General features: G+C 41.3%; 1 protein-coding gene across 3 annotated transcripts in view; it reads left to right on the top strand.

The window, feature by feature from the left end:
* The window catches only part of LOC144525988 (nck-associated protein 5-like), a 94,031-nt gene that overhangs the window by 52,900 nt on the left and 21,617 nt on the right, over positions 1–19,514 (top strand). For all 3 annotated transcript variants that reach the window (XM_078263105.1, XM_078263103.1, XM_078263102.1), the window contains 3 exons: positions 15,814–15,993; positions 16,145–19,008; positions 19,379–19,493. In XM_078263105.1, the coding sequence (XP_078119231.1) occupies positions 15,814–15,993; positions 16,145–19,008; positions 19,379–19,493 (3,159 nt within the window). The remainder of the gene's footprint in view (positions 1–15,813; positions 15,994–16,144; positions 19,009–19,378; positions 19,494–19,514) is intronic.

A 19,514-nucleotide genomic window follows, 5' to 3' on the forward strand; every position in this document is an offset into this window, starting at 1 on the left:
CTCTTGTTACCCATAACAAGAGTGGAAGTACTTCTTTTTACCTACAATATAGCCATCGCTATAAGGCTTAGTTTAATCAGGCAAACTTTGCAAAATCCTAAACAGTTCTAATTGTTTTCCTTGAGATTTTATCATAAAATCTATGTCACACCCATGTTGGAGAAATTCTCAGAAATATGTCCGTTATCTGTTCAAAAATACCACTAGATAAAAGACGAGAATAAAATTGACAGTGCAGTATAAGAAATTAACAATTCCTCTTTTGCTCCAAAAAACAACCACATCAGTTTTTTCTTATTAAGAAAAACAAAAACAAAAAAACAGGCAGGACCATATTTCTTTACCATCTCATCCACCACGGGCCCCGCAGGAACATGTGACTTTGTACTCTTGTTACCATAACAAGAGTAGAAGTACTTCTCTTTACCTACAATATAGCCGTCGCTATAAGGCTTAGTTTAATCAGGCAAACTTTGCAAAATCCTAAACAGTTCCAACTGTTTTCCTTGAGATTTGATCATAAAATCTATGTCACACCCGCATTGGAAAAATTCTCAGAAATATGCCCAATATCTGTTCAAAAATACCACTAGATAAAAGACGAGAATAAAATTGACAGTGCAGTATAAGAAATTAACAATTATTTAAAGAAAGGCAACATCAAAAAGAAAAGTCTTCAGCCTTAATTTGAAAGAACTGAGAGTTGCGGCAGACCTGCAGTTTTCTGGGAGTTTGTTCCAGATATGTGGAGCGTAAAAACTGAATGCTGCTTCCCCCTGTTTAGTTCTGACTCTGGGGACAACAAGCAGACCTGTCCCAGACGACGTGAGAGGTCTGGGGTGGTTCATAGTGTAGTAGCAGATCAGAAATGTATTTTGGCCCTAAACCGTTTAGTGATTTATAAACCAGCAAAAGTATTTTGAAATCTATTCTTTGGGGCACTGGAAGCCAGTGTAAAGACTTCAGAACTGGAGTGATGTGATCCACTCTCTTGGTCTTAGTGAGGACTCGAGCAGCAGTGTTCTGAATCAGCTGCAGCTGTCTGATTGATTTTTTAGGGAGACCTGTAAAGACATCGTTAAAGTAGTCAAGTCTACTGAAGATAAAAACATGGACAAGTTTTTCCAAATCCTGCTGAGACAAGTCCTTTAACCCTTGATATATTCTTCAGGTGATAATAGGCTGACTCTGTAATTGTCTTAATGTGGCTGTTAAAATTCAGGTCTAAGTTCATGACTACACCAAGATTTCTGGCTTTGTCTGTTGTTTTTAACATTGTCGTTTGAAGCTGAGCGCTGACTTTTAATCGTTCCTCTTTTGCTCCAAAAACAACCACCTCAGTTTTTTCTTCATTTAATTTAAGAAAGTTCTGGCACATCCAGTCGTTAATTTGTTCAATGCACTTATTCAGTTGTTGTATTGGACTATAGTCCCCTGGCGATAAGGTTATGTAAATTTGTGTGTCGTCCGCATAACTATGGTAACTTATTTTGTTGTTTTCCACAATCTGAGCCAATGGAAGCATGTAGATGTTAAACAGAAGAGCCCCCAGAACGGAGCCTTGGGGAACAAATATGAACACACGTCATATTTGTATGCTCAGATGCATAATTACTTATAGACACAAAGTAGTCCCTATTCCTTAAGTAGGATTCAAACCAATTTAGTACTGAGCCAGAAATGCCAACCCAGTTTTCCAATCGGTCTAGTAATATGTCATGGTTGACCGTGTCAAATGCAGCACTGAGATCAAGTAATACTGAGACTGTAGTTTTGCCACGATCTGTGTTTAAGTGGATGTCATCAAAGACTTTAACAAGTGCCGTCTCAGTGCTGTGGTGTGGTCGAAAACCTGACTGGAAGACATCAAAACTGTTGTTTAGTGACAAGAAAAGGTTGAGTTGTTGAGAAACCGTTTTTTCAATGATTTTACTTAAAAATGGAAGGTTTGATATCAGCCTACAGTTGCTCATTAGTGACATATCTAGATTGTTCTTTTTTAAGAGTGGCTCATTGACTGCAGTTTTCAGGGCCTGTGGGAAGATACCTGAGAGAAGAGACGTGTTTACAATCTGTAGTAGATCTGTAGCCAAACAATTCGAAACATTTTTGAAAAGGCCCGTTGGTAGAATATCAAGGCAGCAAGGGGAGGTTTGTGTTTATGTTGTATAATGTCCTCCAGGTTTTTATGGTTAATCGTATGGAATTGTGTCATATTGGAATTTGTTTTGCCTGGACACTGTGACAACACATATCCTGTACTTGATATGGAGGCACTGACTGTTTGTCTAATTTTCTGAATTCTGTCTTTGAAGAAGGTGGCAAAATCATTGCAGGCCTTGGTGGATAAAAGTTCAGATGTTACTGGTACTGGAGGGTTTGTTAACCTATCTACAGTAGCAAACAAAGCACGTGAATTATTATTGTTTCTGGCAATAATGTCCGAGAAGAAGGACTGCCTTGCATTCCTAGGTTCCAAATTATAAATGTGAAGTCTCTCTTTATAGGTGTTGTAGTGGACCTGGAGATTAGTTTTTCGCCACCTGCGTTCTGCTTTTCGACACTCTTTTTTCTGTTCTTACCAGTATAACATTTCTCCATGGAGATCTTTTCTTACCAGAGACAGCTTTGACTTTAGTGGGAGCAATGGCATCAATAACATTTGTAATTTTACAATTGAAATTGTCTACAAGCTCAGTGACTGAGACCCCTGAGAGGGCGGGTGTGGAGGAGAAAAGCTGAATGAATGTTTCACTGGTGTTTTCAGTGATATACCGTTTTCCTATTAACTTTGTTTGGACACTTTTTTGCACAGAGATAGTGCCATTAAAGAAAACACAGGAATGATCAGAGAGAGCAGCATCAGTCACCGCAACCTTGGAAATGTTCAGACCCTTCGAGATAATCAAGTCCAGAGTGTGCCCCTTATTGTGTGTGTGCTCCGTCACATGTTGAGTCGTCCATAGCTCTCAAAAATACAACACAGTTCTTTTGTCCCTCTATCCTGGGGGTTGTCAACATGAATGTTGAAATCACCAGCAATAACTACACAGTCAAAGTTAATACAGATTATAGACAGCAGTTCAGTAAAGTCGTCAAAGAAGGATGCACAATAAATGCAATAAATAATCCTTACAGGACATATAAAACAAAATAAAAACAGTAAAAGAGCAATGATCAGATAAGTGCAAGTGTAGAAGTGCAGGAGGTGACAGTAAGTGACGGAGTTTGTCTAACTACATTTGTTTAGGGAAACTATTGCATTTGGGAAGAAGCTATTTTTAAATCTGGTGGTGCTGCATTGTATAGACCTATAATGCCTACTAGAGGGTAACAATTATAACAGGTGGTGGCCAGGATGAGTATTGTCCTTGATGATGTTCTTGGCTCTTGGAGAGAGTGCGGCTGAGTGCAATATCTGACAGGGAGGGGAGGGGGCAACCAATGATTTTTTCTGCAATCTTAGATAAAGGCAGATTCAGGTTATTTGAGACTTGGCTGTCTAACAAAACTTCTTAATGGTGTACATGATGTCATTTTAACACGACTTGTGGTAAACACAAGTTTCCAATGTTTCCATGTTTCCAAGGGTACATTTTGCAGTTCATTGTGAAGTGAAGTTAGATTGAAAGACATAGTAATGGCTTAAATACAAAATGATGTGTCTGGCTAATACAATGTTGGTAGTATTTCAGCCCAAACTTTTCAAAACTACTCAAATTCAATGAAATAATCCTTCCGTCATTTGTCATAATCATTATGCAGAAGGCAGGCGAGAAGTTGCTTTGTTTCTAAAGGTTGTCTTTCAGGTTGTCGGGGGTTCTCAGCATGATTCCTCTCCTCTGACAAACTCACGCTATCTGTATTCAGGGGACCAGTTTGATGTCACAGACAGAATTGGTAATCAACTCAAATCTTGGATAAAATGTATCAACACTCCAGAATTGTCTTTCTCCTTCTTCATGGAAGTTGTCATGGAAAGTCTAGGAATTCCCATACCAGGCCATTAAGTATGCTGCAAGCCTAGCAAAGCAGGAAGTGCTGTCCTTCATCTTAAACCTTTTCTCTAAAGGTCAGACTTGAAGACTCTGTTGAAAGAGAGAGGGATTCTGTCTTTAGTAGAACCGTATGTACGTATCACTGCAGAGCTGTTTCTGCTGGAAAGCTTCTGTATCTTACCTCAGAGCCTGATTAAATAAGGTCTCATCATTAGTTCACTGTTGAGCAATTTCTTGGAAAGAAATATTGCTTAATGGAGCAGTAACTCGTTGCTATTCAATTCCTCAGATAATTCTGTACATATTTATCAAGGGAAAGACCGTTTGACCTGCAGTCTGATTCTCCACTCCTCTAAACATTTCCTCTGATTAAACCAGCTCTTTCCTCTTATTAAACACTCCGTTCAATAGTCATTAGATCATTCTCAGGCTAGAAAATAGACTTTAAGGTCATCCGTTTGTTACTGTGGACAGTGAATTCCAAATCTTTCGAGATCATTTCACTGTTTCACTGGGCAAAATGGATTTCATGTGCCAAATGCTGACTTTGATTCACTAATGCAGCATTCCCAGCTATCCAAGAGGCTGCAGCAGTAGTGAGATAATTATCTTGCGCCTAAAGCTTGAATATTAACTACTGTTGTTATATTTTCGTCTCCAGCAAAGTCACAAACAAAAGTTTTGAGAACAAGCCGCGCATTTAAATCATTGATTTCAAAGTTTGGGGTATTTCAATTGTTGTGTTCTTTAGAAAAGTTCCACATGTGATGTCGTGCTTGGACCACTCGCTGTGCAGCTAAGCAACACTTGGTTTGTGGTGATGACTAAAAGATTGATTCACTAAAGGCTGGGGGAAACAGCTGAAACAGGTTGATGAAAACCAAGATAGTAAAGTTGCGAGTCATAAAACCAAAATGATGAGTAGAAAGACGCTAAAATATTCAGTAGTTTATTGATTAATGCATCTTTAGGGCAACCATATGTGAATTTCTTAAAGCTGATCTTTTATGCTTTTCCATATTTCTTTCATATCTGTAATGTTACACTGTCAGATTTTCATGTTAAAATGTGGCCAGAGCTTCAAATAATAAGGTAAACGTATTTCAGAGAAATCCCCGTGAGCAAAAACCCACTATTCTGAATGCTCATGTTCTAGTAGAGTCACAAAAATACAAGCTCAGTCAGGAACACTCTCCTCATAGATTGAACCGTTTATTGCAACAAATGGAAATACAGTTATGCTTGGTGCTGATGGCTCCGCTCTTAATAATACTTCCTGGATCAGCCAAGCAGCATGCTAAGCTGAAACAGGGAACACCATGCAGAAACCCCCTTGGGTATAAAAGGGTGAGCCAAAAGAAAGACATTGAAAACCATTTTAAACTTTGAGTCATGTTAGGACTCTGAACTAGGAAGGTGGAGGGTGGGGTGGTGGAGGCAAAGTGTTACCAGCGGCAGCAGTGAGTGAGGCAGCGTCAGTGTAGCAGGGAACAGTGAGGAGGAAGTCCCATTTGAAAGGACCGCCTTGATGTGAGAATGGCTGGGATCGGTGTGTGTCTGATAGGGGTGATGATTCAATCAGCGGGCGTATGACCTCCATGTCCTGCATGAACTAACGCTAAGCTTAATTATGAATCTGAAAACAGTATATAATAGGTCACCGCACCGCCGCACAGCAACCGCAAGAGCGGTACCTACCTGCAAGAGCGTTGCAGGTAGAGTGTTTTTTAAAGTGGTTACCGCCAGAAGTTCAGCATGGTGAAATAAGCTTAGCCAAGTTTTAGTCAAGAAGACTCTCTTTGTTTGTTTGTTTCATTCATTCCCAATCTCTCTGTCCCCTCTCTGTCTCAGCTGACTATGGGCGTTCACTCTAAGCTCTAAGTTCAACCAACCAGATGTTTGCCCCGATCTCCCAAGCCTATCATATTGCCTCTGTCAAACTTTAAACTCCGTTCTCCTCTGCTGCCCTCAGTTGTCATTTCAGTAGAACCGATGCGACCCTCCTCCACCCCATTCACCTGGGGGACAATTCACTTTATTGTGCACCATGTAATGCATTTATTATTCATTCTAATGAAGTCTCTCCTGATTGAACTCTGCGCGGCAGAGCAGAATCTGGGCGCATTCACGTGGGTGGCAACCGCATCCTACCTTTACTGCCCCGATCAAAACCGTTTCCCCTCTGCCGCCTTCGCTTCAATGAAATGACTGGAGGCAGCGAGTTACCACGCGGCTGTGTCAAAGCCCCTTTAGATGTTGTTTCAGCCCATTTATTCAGTTTCCCTGTGTCAGATCCAAAGGGGATAAGGGAAGGGGTGTAAAAGCATGCACTGCTGATACATACCGGTAGTCTTTTTGATTCCATCACCAAATGGCACCAAGACATTTTGAAAAACTAGAGTGGGTTCAATGGTCTTTTGTACAGCTTTTAATTCCCTCTCAATTCTTTTTTTAAAGTAGAAATACCATGGGGGCTGATCTACTCTAAACCTGTTGTCACAACAGCCATTTTGAATTTATGCCACACTCAGGATGGGAAACTCTACCTAAAACATTGCTATATACTACTAGTCTATATAAAACTTATTTCAGCAGATTGTAATTGTTTGTACTAGCTTTCAAACATGTTTTTGGTGTCTTACCTTAAACACTTTTTTTATGTAGAACACATTCAATGTGCCAGACACGGTATGACTGGCATTGCCCCATTTCTGTAAAGGCCCGGCTCACCTTTCTTAGTGATGGGCATGGCCTCTGAGATCAGATAAACACTGCAACAAGAGCACATGGCTTTCCAAAGTAAGAGTAAAATCCATTAGGCTCTACACTGTGTTACAGCTGCAGAGAGAACTCCACAAAAAAAATGAAATCATTTCGTTGTCCCTATCAGTAATCATGGAGGGTGTTGAGACCAGAGACATCACACAACACTCTGGTTATGTATCAGTTTGCCAGATAATGTTAATTTGTTTTTCCATGCAAGTTATGCTTGTTGGATTCCTTAAACTCTGTCTAACTCTTTATTGGATTTGGGCAAGTTTACACTTCATTTAGCCCTGCCAACGTTACTCAATATGGTGTTAGGTCTGCCAAATACATTGGTTAGTCCTCGCCCTGAGAGCCTTTTCTCTTGTAATGTTAAAAGTAAAATGTACAGTTTGCTAATCAGTCAAACAAGGTTATGTTAGAAAGATAAAGAAGTCTCACCCTATATTTTTCCTTCTCATTCTTTCATACATAATAAAAAAAGCTGTGTTCAGACAGAAAGCGAAGCGGATGTTTGAGTTATTTGTGCTTATTGTTATTCGCCCCGGGCTGATAAAATTTTCTCATCACAGTGGCCGAAACTTTCCACCGAAAATCAATGATTGCCAGCTAGAAATGAAAAGACTGCTTTTGTCTAGCGGTCTGAAATCAATAATCCATTGTACAGACGAGATCTGACAATGTGTTACTTTGTTTCTATGGTTACACTGTGACTAGATGTTTTTTAAAGTGTTAAAGTCTGGTGGCTCTGTGACAGGGTCGTCTGTCACAATGTTATTGGAATACAGCGGCAAAGCGACACTCGAGAGACGTGCGACTGCAAGGTTTTTAAACAGTGACAGGTGCCTCTTTCCTCAGATATTCTTCCTGGGAGGGCTGCAACCAAAGATAAAGGCAAATATATAATAAAGTCACATTTCTTTGCCCCCTTGGAAGTGCTGTAAACAACATTTGATTTTGTTGCTGTGTGAACTCGTATAACAAAGTCACATTTATTTACTCTTTTTGAAGTGTCTGAAGATGCATTCGCTTTTGCCTGGAGGGAAGCTTTACAACAGACAAAATGTGAAACACAAGCAACCGCTTTGCTCACTGGCCTCTTTATGTACGGTTCATGCACACTTTTTCTGCTTGCACTAAGCTCTGATTTAAAGGTCCTATGACATGCTGCTTTTTGGATGGTTTTATATAGGCCTCAGTGGTCCCCTAATACTGTATCTGAAGTCTCTTTTATATAGGCCTTAGTGGTCCACTAATACTGTATCTGAAGTCTCTTTTATATAGGCCTTAGTGGTCCCCTAATACTGTATCTGAAGTCTCTTTTATATAGGCCTTAGTGGTCCCCTAATACTGTATCTGAAGTCTCTTTTATATAGGCCTTAGTGGTCCACTAATACTGTATCTGAAGTCTCTTTTATATAGGCCTTAGTGGTCCCCTAATACTGTATCTGATGTCTCTTTTATATAGGCCTCAGTGGTCCCCTAATACTGTATCTGAAGTCTCTTTTATATAGGCCTTAGTGGTCCACTAATATTGTATCTGAAGTCTCTTTTATATAGGCCTCAGTGGTCCCCTAATACTGTATCTGAAGTCTCTTTTATATAGGCCTTAGTGGTCCACTAATATTGTATCTGAAGTCTCTTTTATATAGGCCTCAGTGGTCCCCTAATACTGTATCTGAAGTCTCTTTTATATAGGCCTTAGTGGTCCCCTAATACTGTATCTGAAGTCTCTTTTATATAGGCCTCAGTGGTCCCCTAATACTGTATCTGAAGTCTCTTTTATATAGGCCTTAGTGGTCCCCTAATACTGTATCTGAAGTCTCTTATATACACCTTAGTGGTCCCCTAATACTGTATCTGAAGTCTCTTTTATATAGACCTTAGTGGTCCCCTAATACTGTATCTGAAGTCTCTTTCCCGAAATTCAGCCTTGGTGCAGAATTACAGCCACTAGAGCCAGTCCCACAATGAGCTTTCCTTAGGATGTGCCATTTCTGTGTCTGTAGCTTTAAATGCTATTGAGGAGGAGAGAGGTGGAGGGTGGGGGTGTGGCCTTGACCAACTGCCATGCTTCGCTTGTTTGCAAGCCATGATGTCTCTCTCTCATGGGTGGGCCAAATTCTCTGGGTGGGCAAACCAGAGAAAGGGGAGGTAACCTTTCCCCTTATGACGTCATAAGGAGGAGATTCCAGATCGGCCCATCTGAGCTTTCATTTTCTCAAAGGCAGAGCAGGATTAGCCTGGCTCCGCCCTCCTACTTACTTCCGCTCAATTTTCATTTCCCTTCAGTACTCCGTCTGGGTTTGCGGTATATTCTTTGGGTTTTCTCCAGTCAATTATTTGTAGGTCCAATCAGTGAACAGAGGGAGTGGCTGAGAACGATGATGTTCACAGGACCTGCACTAGAAAGATGCGAGCGAAGCCATTCGGTCCGTTGTGGCAGCAACGCTGCCGAATATCCAGAAGTTAAAGCCCGAGCAAGAACAATCTTTTCTGAGTGTTGTTGGTGGCCATGATGTTGTGGCCCTCCTCCCCACGGGGTTCGGGAAAAGTTTGATTTTCCAGCTCGCTCCGTTAGTGGTGAAGGAGTTGGCTAAGGCTAACGCTAGCGATGCTAATGCTAATATAAGCCGTTAGTTGTCAGTCTCCCCTCTTGTTGCACATGAGCATGACATACGTCACGACCAAACGTTAGCGATTGGTTATGGCAGATCCAGAGTGGCTCTGGGCAGATCCAATAGTTTTACACTTCAACAGAGTATCCGCCTTCAAGGAAGTTAACACTTGGGGGTGAAGGTGACATGAAAAAGACAGACAGCACGGTGTAGATGAGCAAGAAGTATTAATAAGACAAGGAGTTGGATGAGGTGGCATTCGGTGCATGTGATAGTGACTGAGGTGAGATCAGTGAAGGTGGTAAATGTTTCAAAGACTAGAGTGGAGCAGACCGTGGTCTGAAGAGCGGCTCAGGCCAAATGTAACCTTGCTTTGGGCGGTGCAGGGGGACGCATGGACGAATTTTGATGAGATTGTGAAATTTAAAGTTAACTCAAAAGTCCATGGAAGCTAAAGTGCATTGTCCTTGTGTCTGAATGGTCTGTTGATCAGCAGCCTGGTTCAGTGGCAGGGAATCAGAAAATGGCTTAATAGTGAATTACCACTTTAATATCGCGGACAAGCCATGATTTTACATTTTTCCCCCCAGGGTTTTAGGTGAATACTGACCAGAAAAAAGAAGAGTGAAAACCTGCCAAGCCCACTCCCCTCTCTGTAACCTCTCCAGAGTTGGGAACATGGATGTATAATAAGAACTGGATATGGTGACGCTCCTCAGCATTGCAGACATTTCTTTTTTCCAGTGGCCGAAAAAATCCCCCTGCGGCCCAACAACATTTTTTTTTTCTCCAATAGGCCACAATTGTAAAAGAGATGTCTGTAACTGTTGACAGGACACCTCCAACTGCAAACAAAGTTCATTATCACACATTTTATTCTGAATTTTTAATCCATGGACTTAATATATTTGAAAAACCTTGGGCCGAGAAAAGCGTTTTAAAAACCTGTGATGTCACCACAATGTAAAGTCTGAGAATTTGCGGGCGGGGCCTGCGAGAGAACCACTACTGCGCACGTTAGTCAGTTTAGTCAACCAATAGCAAAATTCAACTAATAGAGAGCAGTCTCTATGTATATTCATAACACAATATGTAGAATTCAAATACTTTGCAATAAAATGTCAAGATTTGGACCTGAATCCATCAACAACACTACTAGATAGCCATATACATTGATTGAAAAAGCTGAAAAAAATGGATTGGGGTTTAGTTACTCTTTAAGTAGTCTCGCTTTGCCAGACCCTCCTCCACAGCGCTGCAAAGGAGGGTCTGGCTAATCCACACAGCATTCCGGGATGGGAGAAAAACGTGCCCTGGTTTATTGGCATTTCTTTAAACCAATCACAATCGTCTTGGGCGGCGCTAAGCACCTCCACAAAATAGTCTCGGGAAGCAACTTGTTTTAATGGAACACGTGTACGTCCAAAAGTAGTTTTAGTCGTGCAACAGAAAACTCAGATTGGACAGATAGTCTAGCTAGCTGTCTGGATTTACCCTGCAGAGATCTGAGGAGCAGTTAACCATAGTCCTCAGAAGGCCAACACAAAGAAAGAGGAAGGTGACAGACATCCGGCTGAAAAGGACATGCATCGGAATTTCCGGCGGCAACAGAGCAATCCTGGAAATGGAAGCTCATGGATATAGACTACTCTTTAAGAAGATTAAAGTATGCGGGTAAGTGGGCCCCTGGGTAGCTCACCTGGACGAGCGTGCATCCATATACAGAGGCTCGGTCCTTGTCATTCCCCCTGTCTCTCCCCTTTCCTGTCTAAGCTGTTTATCAAATAAAGGCCTATAATGCCAAAATAATTATCTTTAAAAAAAAAAAGAATGCCGGTGAGTGTGTACAATTCAGTATGCTCCAAATCCAACCTTCTCAGTATGCTATGGTACGCCTTCCTTGCAACGTGAGTAACATAAATTCCAAAAGTTAAAGTCCACTGCTGGGCACATGCATGTCTCAGTACTCCCAGTACAGCGTGATAGTGCGAGCTGCCAGTACAGTTTAGTTCCTAGAGAAATCTCCAGAACTGCCAGGGTTAGCGGTTAGAGTTCCATTACGAAATCTTTCATAAAAATGTATGAAGTCATGGTGCTGTGGGGTGCCTGGGATAAAAGCATCAGCATAATAGCATATGCTCTGTGGAGAACCCTTCATAAGCTGTAGACCCACCAGCTGACATAGTGCTGTATTATTCTGACTGAGAAGGCTGGATGGATTCAGGGATACAGTTGTATGATTTTATCTGTTGTATTTCAAATGTTATTGAAATTATTATAATAATGTAATTTGCTGAAATGCATGCTGCACACTCGGCCGCATTCATGCCACGGTGTGTCGAAGACCTTGAAATATACACAGTGATATTTAGTGGATACAATCCCTCCCATGAAGCTCTGTTGTTATTCTTTAAGGATAATTTCCACAACTCATAAGTGTTGACCTGTCCCATAATGCAAAAACAACAAAAAACGCAATAATAAATGACAATGATAGTAATAATTATATGAAGAAAAAGAAAAAAACATAACTCACATAGCACAACATACAAAAGGATGCAGTATAGAGTGCTACACTGTTTTGGATCTTCCACAGCCTAGTCTATAGTCATGACGTTCCACTTCCGGGTTTGCTCCTGTGCCGCAGGAAATTCAGCCGGATGCATGTATTTTCGCCAATGTCCGTTACCTTCCTCTTTCTTTGTGTTGGCATTTTAAACTCCGGTGGATTTCTGAGGACTATGGTTAACTGCTCCTCAGATCTCTGCAGGGTAAATCCAGACAGCTAGCTAGACTATCTGTCCAATCTGAGTTTTCTGTTGCACGACTAAAACAACTTTTACCGGTATCTCTTCCAAGCTTACAAACAGACTCCAACTCATTCAGAACTGTGCTGCTAGACTCCTCACTGGTACCAGATCATCTGAGCACATCACACATATCCTTATTAACCTACACTGGCTCCCTGTGCACTACCGTATTGAATTCAAGACCCTCCTCATCTAACTACAAAGCACTCCATAATCTCGCACCCACCTACATTACCGACCTCCTACCAGGCTATGTCCCTTCTCGTTCCCTCCGCTCTTCCTCGTCTGGCCTCCTTGTCACCCCCACATTCCGCCTCTCCACCATGGGGGCCAGGGCCTTCAGCTTTTCTGCACCAAGACTCTGGAATGCCCTCCCTTCCCACATTTGACAGACAGTCAATTAATAAAAAAAAAATGCTAAAGACCTACCTTTTTAAGAAAGCTTTTAATCTTTAAGTCTTCATAGTACTGCATCACCATAGAAACCCTCCCGACACCCTTTTTTACTGCTTTTTTGACATTTCTTAGTACTTTTCAGATGTTGTCTTTTTTGTTAAATGTATTACTTTGAAGCAAAATGTATTCTATTGTATTTTCTCCTTTTATGCCCTCTTAAATTCGTAAGATGTCCTTGAGTATTTAGAAAGGCGTCCGCCAAATAAAATGTATTATTATTATTATTATTACTTTTTAACGTACACATTAGGCTATTTTGCAGCGGCTCTGTGCGGAGCTTAGCACCGCCCATGACGATTGTGATTGGTTTAAAGAAATGCCAATGAACCAGAGCACGTTTTTCTCCCATCCCGGAATGCTGTGTGGACTAGCCAGACCCTCCTCCGCAGCGCTGTGGAGGAAGGTCTGGCAATGCGAGACTACCCACAGCCAGACAGAAAACGGTTACGCAAAACCATGTCATTTTAGCACTTTCATTTATACATGTGTCATAAATGTATTTATTCATGTACTTTTTTCCTTTAGTCACGGAATTGGTTGGACATTTAAATAGAAAAATCCTGACACTGAGCTTTCAAATCTTTTGTGAGTAATGGTTTTGTGATCTCTCTATTTGCAGAACCTTCTCAGCATTCGAATGGTAGCAGCAGAAAAACTGCAAAGACATGTCCGTTATTTTCTTTCAAAATAGATGACTAATACATGTTTGATCTGATGCTGAATACATCCAGTGTGATTCATTACTTACTGTGATTAAAGTAACTTGTGGAATGCAAATGCAGGTTTAGTTATAGGTTATTAATCCAGAGAACTGATGATTTCTTTTTTATATAGGCCATTAGCAAAGAAATGTATGTGGCAAGTATCTGGAAGTGGCTTTGGTGCTGATGTAATCAACTGACATAATCTTCTTTCACCCTATAAAATAGTCATGTCTGAATTTTATTAAACAGAAATGAAATATTTTGAAACGTTGGTTCGCAAAGTGGAAACACATTCAAATATATGATATGAAAAAAAACCATCTCCACAGCCCTTGAATTTGCCCTTGACTTTAAGCACAGCAGCACTCTGATTGAGGGTTTTGTTAAACTGGATCACTCAAATCTCAGATACCTCTCGACATGCTGACTGTAATTAGTTCCAAGATTAATCCGCACAAGCATGGTCAAATGTGGCCTCCTCCCACAGTGCTCGTGAAATAAAGGCCAGCACGGATAATCAAATAATAGGTGAATATCAATGAATAGACCAAATCACTTTAGTCCCCGGCTCCCTTAAGCAATTATTTCCTATTCACATTAATTATTGCTAACAGATGACACTAATGACTTTGAGAGGAAGCTGGCCATTGCAGCCTCGCAAAAGATCAATGCTCTTTTAAATGGGATCACTACACTTTGACACCTTCGGGTCCCTCTGATTAGATATGGCACCTATGCAAACAGCATATACTGCATGCCAGTAAATAGTGCCAGCAGTTCCAACTGGGCTTTCTACATAGGACCCAACTTCTCACAGATACTGTTAGTGGACTGATAAAACATGAAGCAAAAGACATTGAACACTGGTCTTTTAAATTTGAGAATTCTACCGTCTGCCCTTTCAGTGCATGTTGATGCCCTGCAACTTATCAAAATCTAAATTGACATAAAAATGATGACCATATGCACACCAGTTGTCTGATGAATCCTTCATCCTGTAATCAAAGATGACATTTTTGTAAAAAAAACAAAAAACAAAACAGACATATGTGTTTTCTTACACACTTCTGTTCGGGCCATATAACTAGTTTCAAAAAGTAACATGTTAGGCTTATATGATTTATATGTGATCCATATTATATTTTTATAAACCTACAAATCAGTTTTGTTAGTAAGGACTTGAAAATCATATTGTTACTGGTTTCTTTGATCAGTACTAAAACAAAGACAAACATGATTACAGATACATTGATATAGTATCATAAAATACACAACACAACTAGGCAGCCCAAAATTTAATGTGAGCCTAAATTGACATGCTGGCCGGATCAAAAATTGCGAGGGCTGGATTTGGCCCCCGGGCCTTGAGTTTGACACGTTCCTTAGATAGATGGCAGCTTGATCACTATAGAGAACTGCTGCTTCAGATTTAGAACAAGGGAGTCTACTTCAAAATAAGATGTATGCGATAAACTATGCCGTGAAAGTCCTTCCAATGCTTTCAACATATTTTTCAAAGCTACCTCTGTCATCATGTCTGTTTAAAACAAGTATTTTGCATCAGCTGAAGATGTCTTTGTTTTTGTTTTATGATATCTAGTTTCTAAAAGGTTCTATGAGTTAAACATTTGCCTGTTATTACACTTAACTATTCAATCAAGAGGCTTATAATGCTCTTTTCTTCACTTTGTCACTTTTAATAAGGAAGATATATCCAAAGACTCCAATCAGTGAGAGATGCTTTTAAGAATCTTCTGAATCAGAGGAACACTATGTGAATGTTGATTTTGATTTATTGTGTAGACTCTGACCAACTCAAAAGCATCATCATCTAACAGCCGTCAACTCATTGTGCAGTTATATTTGAAATATGAATAAACAGCAGACACACCAAGAGGCTCCTTGTTCAGTGAATCATTCCAGAACATAGGCATCACTTTAAAATGTCTCAATGACCAGCTCCCAAAAAGGTATCATGGTACACCTGCAAGACCAAAGAAACATGAAAACACATAGTATTTTACAGTAGAGGACATCTAACGTGTGGAGAGGAAAATGGCATTTCAGTCCTCATTAGCCTTTGGTTGGAAAGAGGCAGCTATGTATCCAGCATATTGATTCTTTGATATCTATGACAGACAAATGGAGAGCCATGGGGCATTCTCATAGTGCTTATCGTTCAGACTGCAAATAGAAATCTATTGAACATAATGTCAGGGATTAGGGGGATGAAAAACGTTGAGTTCACTGGTGCGAATGTGAGCCATAATTACAATATGTGTGACTACTGATAAATTGTAAATCCTATAAGTATATAAGTATGTTGCCTATTGCCAATGCTGTGTCAATGTTATCCTGTAACGATGACTTTTATTTTCATAATTATTGTATAACTGCATAAAGGTTTTTGCTTAATGTGTTTAATTTCTGTTGATTCATTACATAATTAATGATTTTCCAGGAGGTCCAAAGGAACGGAAAAGCAGGTATTCCTGCAGGAAGGTGGCCCAGCCTGCTGAGTCTAACATGCCCACGCAGTAGTGGTAGCGGCAGTGGCAGTGAACTGTCACTATCCAGTGCTTGTAGTGAGTACTCCAGTGGCTCCCACACTTGGGCAGAAGGACGTGGATTCTCCAAGCAGGTGGGTTTCATTCATCTTCCTTCGATTTGAAGTATAAGGAAGTTGTCAAAATAAAATACTTGTTATTGTCTTCATGGAATTTGGGGTTAGAACAAGTGATGCATTCTTAAATGCCATTTAAATAATTGTAAATATGTCTTGTAATTCACAGTGTGCCGCAAGCCGGGACAAAAGGATGAGTACGGGTTCAGTATCCAGCAATCACTCTGCACCCATCGAGCAGACAGACCTGGGATGGAAGGAAGGCCACATTCTGAAAGGACTTAAGCGTCTCCAAATGTGCAGCTCCAAAGAGGCATCCTCACATGCATCTGTTCCACACTGCAAAGACTGTGAAACCTCCAACGAGGGCATATACTCATTTGGTGTGAAGTGTGGCCAACTGGGAAGTACAGGCAAGCAAGTAGCCCCTACAAGTAAACCTTTCAAGGCCGGAGGAGGGACTGCTGCCCTAGACTCTGATGATGCAGATGATGATTCAACTAAATTACAAAGTAGGGAATCCAGTGACCAACCAACAAAAGAGCTTGTTTGCTTGGAGGAAGTAGTTGTTACAAGAGATGATGAGAACAATTTTCAAGAAGGCCCTGTTAAACTTGCAGATAATTCTGGTATTTTTCCCTCACCTGTCACAGACAACTTCTTATTTTTGGAGGGCCCCACAGTAAAACCTGGTTTAAGTCCAACCGATAGCCTTACGCATCCGGAGGAAAAAAATAAAGACTTACTAGAAAAACACAAGCCTTCAGGCATGAAGTTAAGTGACAGAAACAATAACCAGGAAAGGTCTACTGACCGTAAGTCCAGACTGGATCATGTCAAAAGACAACAGGGCAGACTCGCAGTCAAGCAAGTCGAAGCAGGTGATGGGAGCTCTCCTATTCAGCATTCTGCAACAAGAGCTGTGAGCTTTGAGAGTGTAGCCAGACAGCGAAGCTCCTCAATGGAGGTTTCTCACTGCAGAGACCAGGCGACTCAAGCTGGCAGCCAGGACTACACCATTTCAGAATCTCCACAGAAGAAACCAAAACCTCAGCTGTGTGACTCAGCAAGAAAGGCTTTCATTTTGCGGAGCAAGAGTGCGGATGGAGGGAAAGAACAAACAAAGCATACGCATTCTCCTCTCCACCAAAAGCTTATTAAGGGTCACAGGTCCAAAGGACAGTCAAACCCTCCTGGGCACAGTGTTCCTAGCGAAAAGACAACTCTCAGTAAAACACATTGTTCAAGCAAGGGACCATTATCTAAAGTTGAGAAAGATGAGGACATTGCGGTATCAACAAGTTCCAAGTCTCTCAAGAATGTGCGCTCTCCCCTTGCTTCCCCTGTGAAACATTCAAAGACATTTAAGAGCCCAACAAAATCACCTTTGCAAAGCACTAGACTTCAATCAAGCAATGAGTCTGTGGAAGAGGGCATCTATGACAACTTACCCTGCTCACCGCGAAAACAACGACGCCGAGACAAGCACTGTGATGTTTCCCGTTCAGAATTTAGGTCCCCTTCACCACCAGGTCAAACTACTTCTCTTGTCCTTAGGCCCAGTTGTGACAGCTTACCCAAAACATATACATCTACAGGTCAGGCTCAAAGCTTGACTACTGGGAAGACAACATCGAGCACCACCAAGCACCAATCAAATCTTGCTTCTATTTCACAGCCGCAACAATCCAATACGGCAAAGGACAATCAACACACAGCCCCACAAATGGGTGCTGATGGCAAGCCACTGAAAGATATCCCTGCTAATCTCTACCATACCAACTCATCCAAGATGCCACCTGTCCCAGTTCAAGAGTCTTTAGAGTCAGTCCAGCTATCTATGGACAGAACTGCCACATGCCATGATGAACATGGTGCTCCCTCTATATTTCCAAGTCAGAGCATCTTACAGAGATCCCAACAGAGCATTAGTGAGCCAAAACTTTCAGAAGTCCTGCCTCAGGCATATTCTAATGTTTACTACCATGGGATTGCCAATAATCCTCAGAGTTCCACCTCAAGAGCTGCAAAAATGGCTCTTCCTGCAAATGCTAAATCTCACGAGGCAATCTCTGGACAGGAAACCAGTACCTTCCTAGTTTTCGGGAGACATAACAAAGATGATACAAACTCTTCTGCAAAAAGTATCCACACCTTTCAGACTTTTACGTGTGATCCCCAGATGATACATGAATGTGGAGCTCATGACAAAGTCCGCAGAAAGATTGACACTCGCTGTAACTCACTGGATTCTGAGCCCTCAGTTCAGCCTGTTGCTTCTGACAGCGGTGTGATGTTAGATTGGGGATTTGATGAGGAAGGTTGGCTGTTTAAACGGTCTGTGTCTGTGTCAACCAGACCTCCCCTTAAGCCTGTAATGGGCATGAATGGGGCTAAGGCTCGTAGTCAGAGCTTTGGTGCACGCTACATGGACAGGCCAAGCTTCAACAGATCTGGAAAGGTCCGTACTCAGATCAAAACGCACTCAGGGAGCTCTTTGAACTCTCTTAGTGATGTCCTTCCAGGAAGTATGAGTTGCTCTAGTAGCTACCATTGTCCAATGAACCGATCCCTTTTGAACAACTTCTTGATTGAAGAGGGCCTGACAGTTCCTTCACATTTGGGGTCCTCCAGTGAAAGACTTCAGAGTCTTAAACTTCAACGAGAGCAGGCTAGGCGCCTTCAGATTGAGCAACAGTTTTCAAGCGCCTTTGGCGAGCCAGTTTCTGAAGAACCAGAGAGACAAAGTACTATAACCACAATCGAAGAGAAAGTGATGCTCGGCATAGAGGAGAACTTGCACAAGTCTCAGGAACAGGAGAGAACCAGCGAAGTGAAACAAAAATCTGGCTCAACTTTGGCAAATTGGTTTGGTTTTCGTAAGAGTAAGCTTCCTGCTCCAAGCAGCAAAAAGACTGATCCACCGAAAGTAAAAGAGGACAAGAGGGAGCAAAAGATTACATCACTTCTGGGAGGAAAGCAGACAAAGTCTGACAAAAAGAGAGACAGAAGAAAAAGCGATGGAAAAGACTGGTAAGAAATTCAGTAAATCAGTAATAAATGCCATCTTTTGACTCTGGTGCAATCGACACAATACCTGTGCTTTTGAGATGTTCACTTTCATATAAATTTCATCCCAACATTAAACCTTCACAGCTTGTTCTGGCAGATGTCTTCATACAGTAGCTTATTGTCAATAAAGTAATTTATTGCCTCAGATGACTTCAGCCATTTTTCATCAAGTGGTCTTGGTCAGTCTCTTTAGCCCAGAGACCAGTTGATACACATTTAATACAGAGGTTTCAAGAGATATAGGGTAATTTATCACCCAAATCACCCTGGGCATGTTGAGTCAATATCAGAGGATCTCAGTATGTAGTGATCTGTTGACTTACACTTACAGCTCTGTTGGGAGAAGAGAGTCTCATGATGCAGTGCGGGCATGCATCTCAATGCCCTGCCCAGGAATGTCCCTGAATGACATACAAGGACATTCAGACATCATCGGGGACCCAAAGGTAAATTAAATTAAATCCTAC

This window comes from Sander vitreus, chromosome 11 (genome assembly GCF_031162955.1).
Source record: "Sander vitreus isolate 19-12246 chromosome 11, sanVit1, whole genome shotgun sequence".
Taxonomy (NCBI): Eukaryota; Metazoa; Chordata; class Actinopteri; order Perciformes; family Percidae; genus Sander; species Sander vitreus.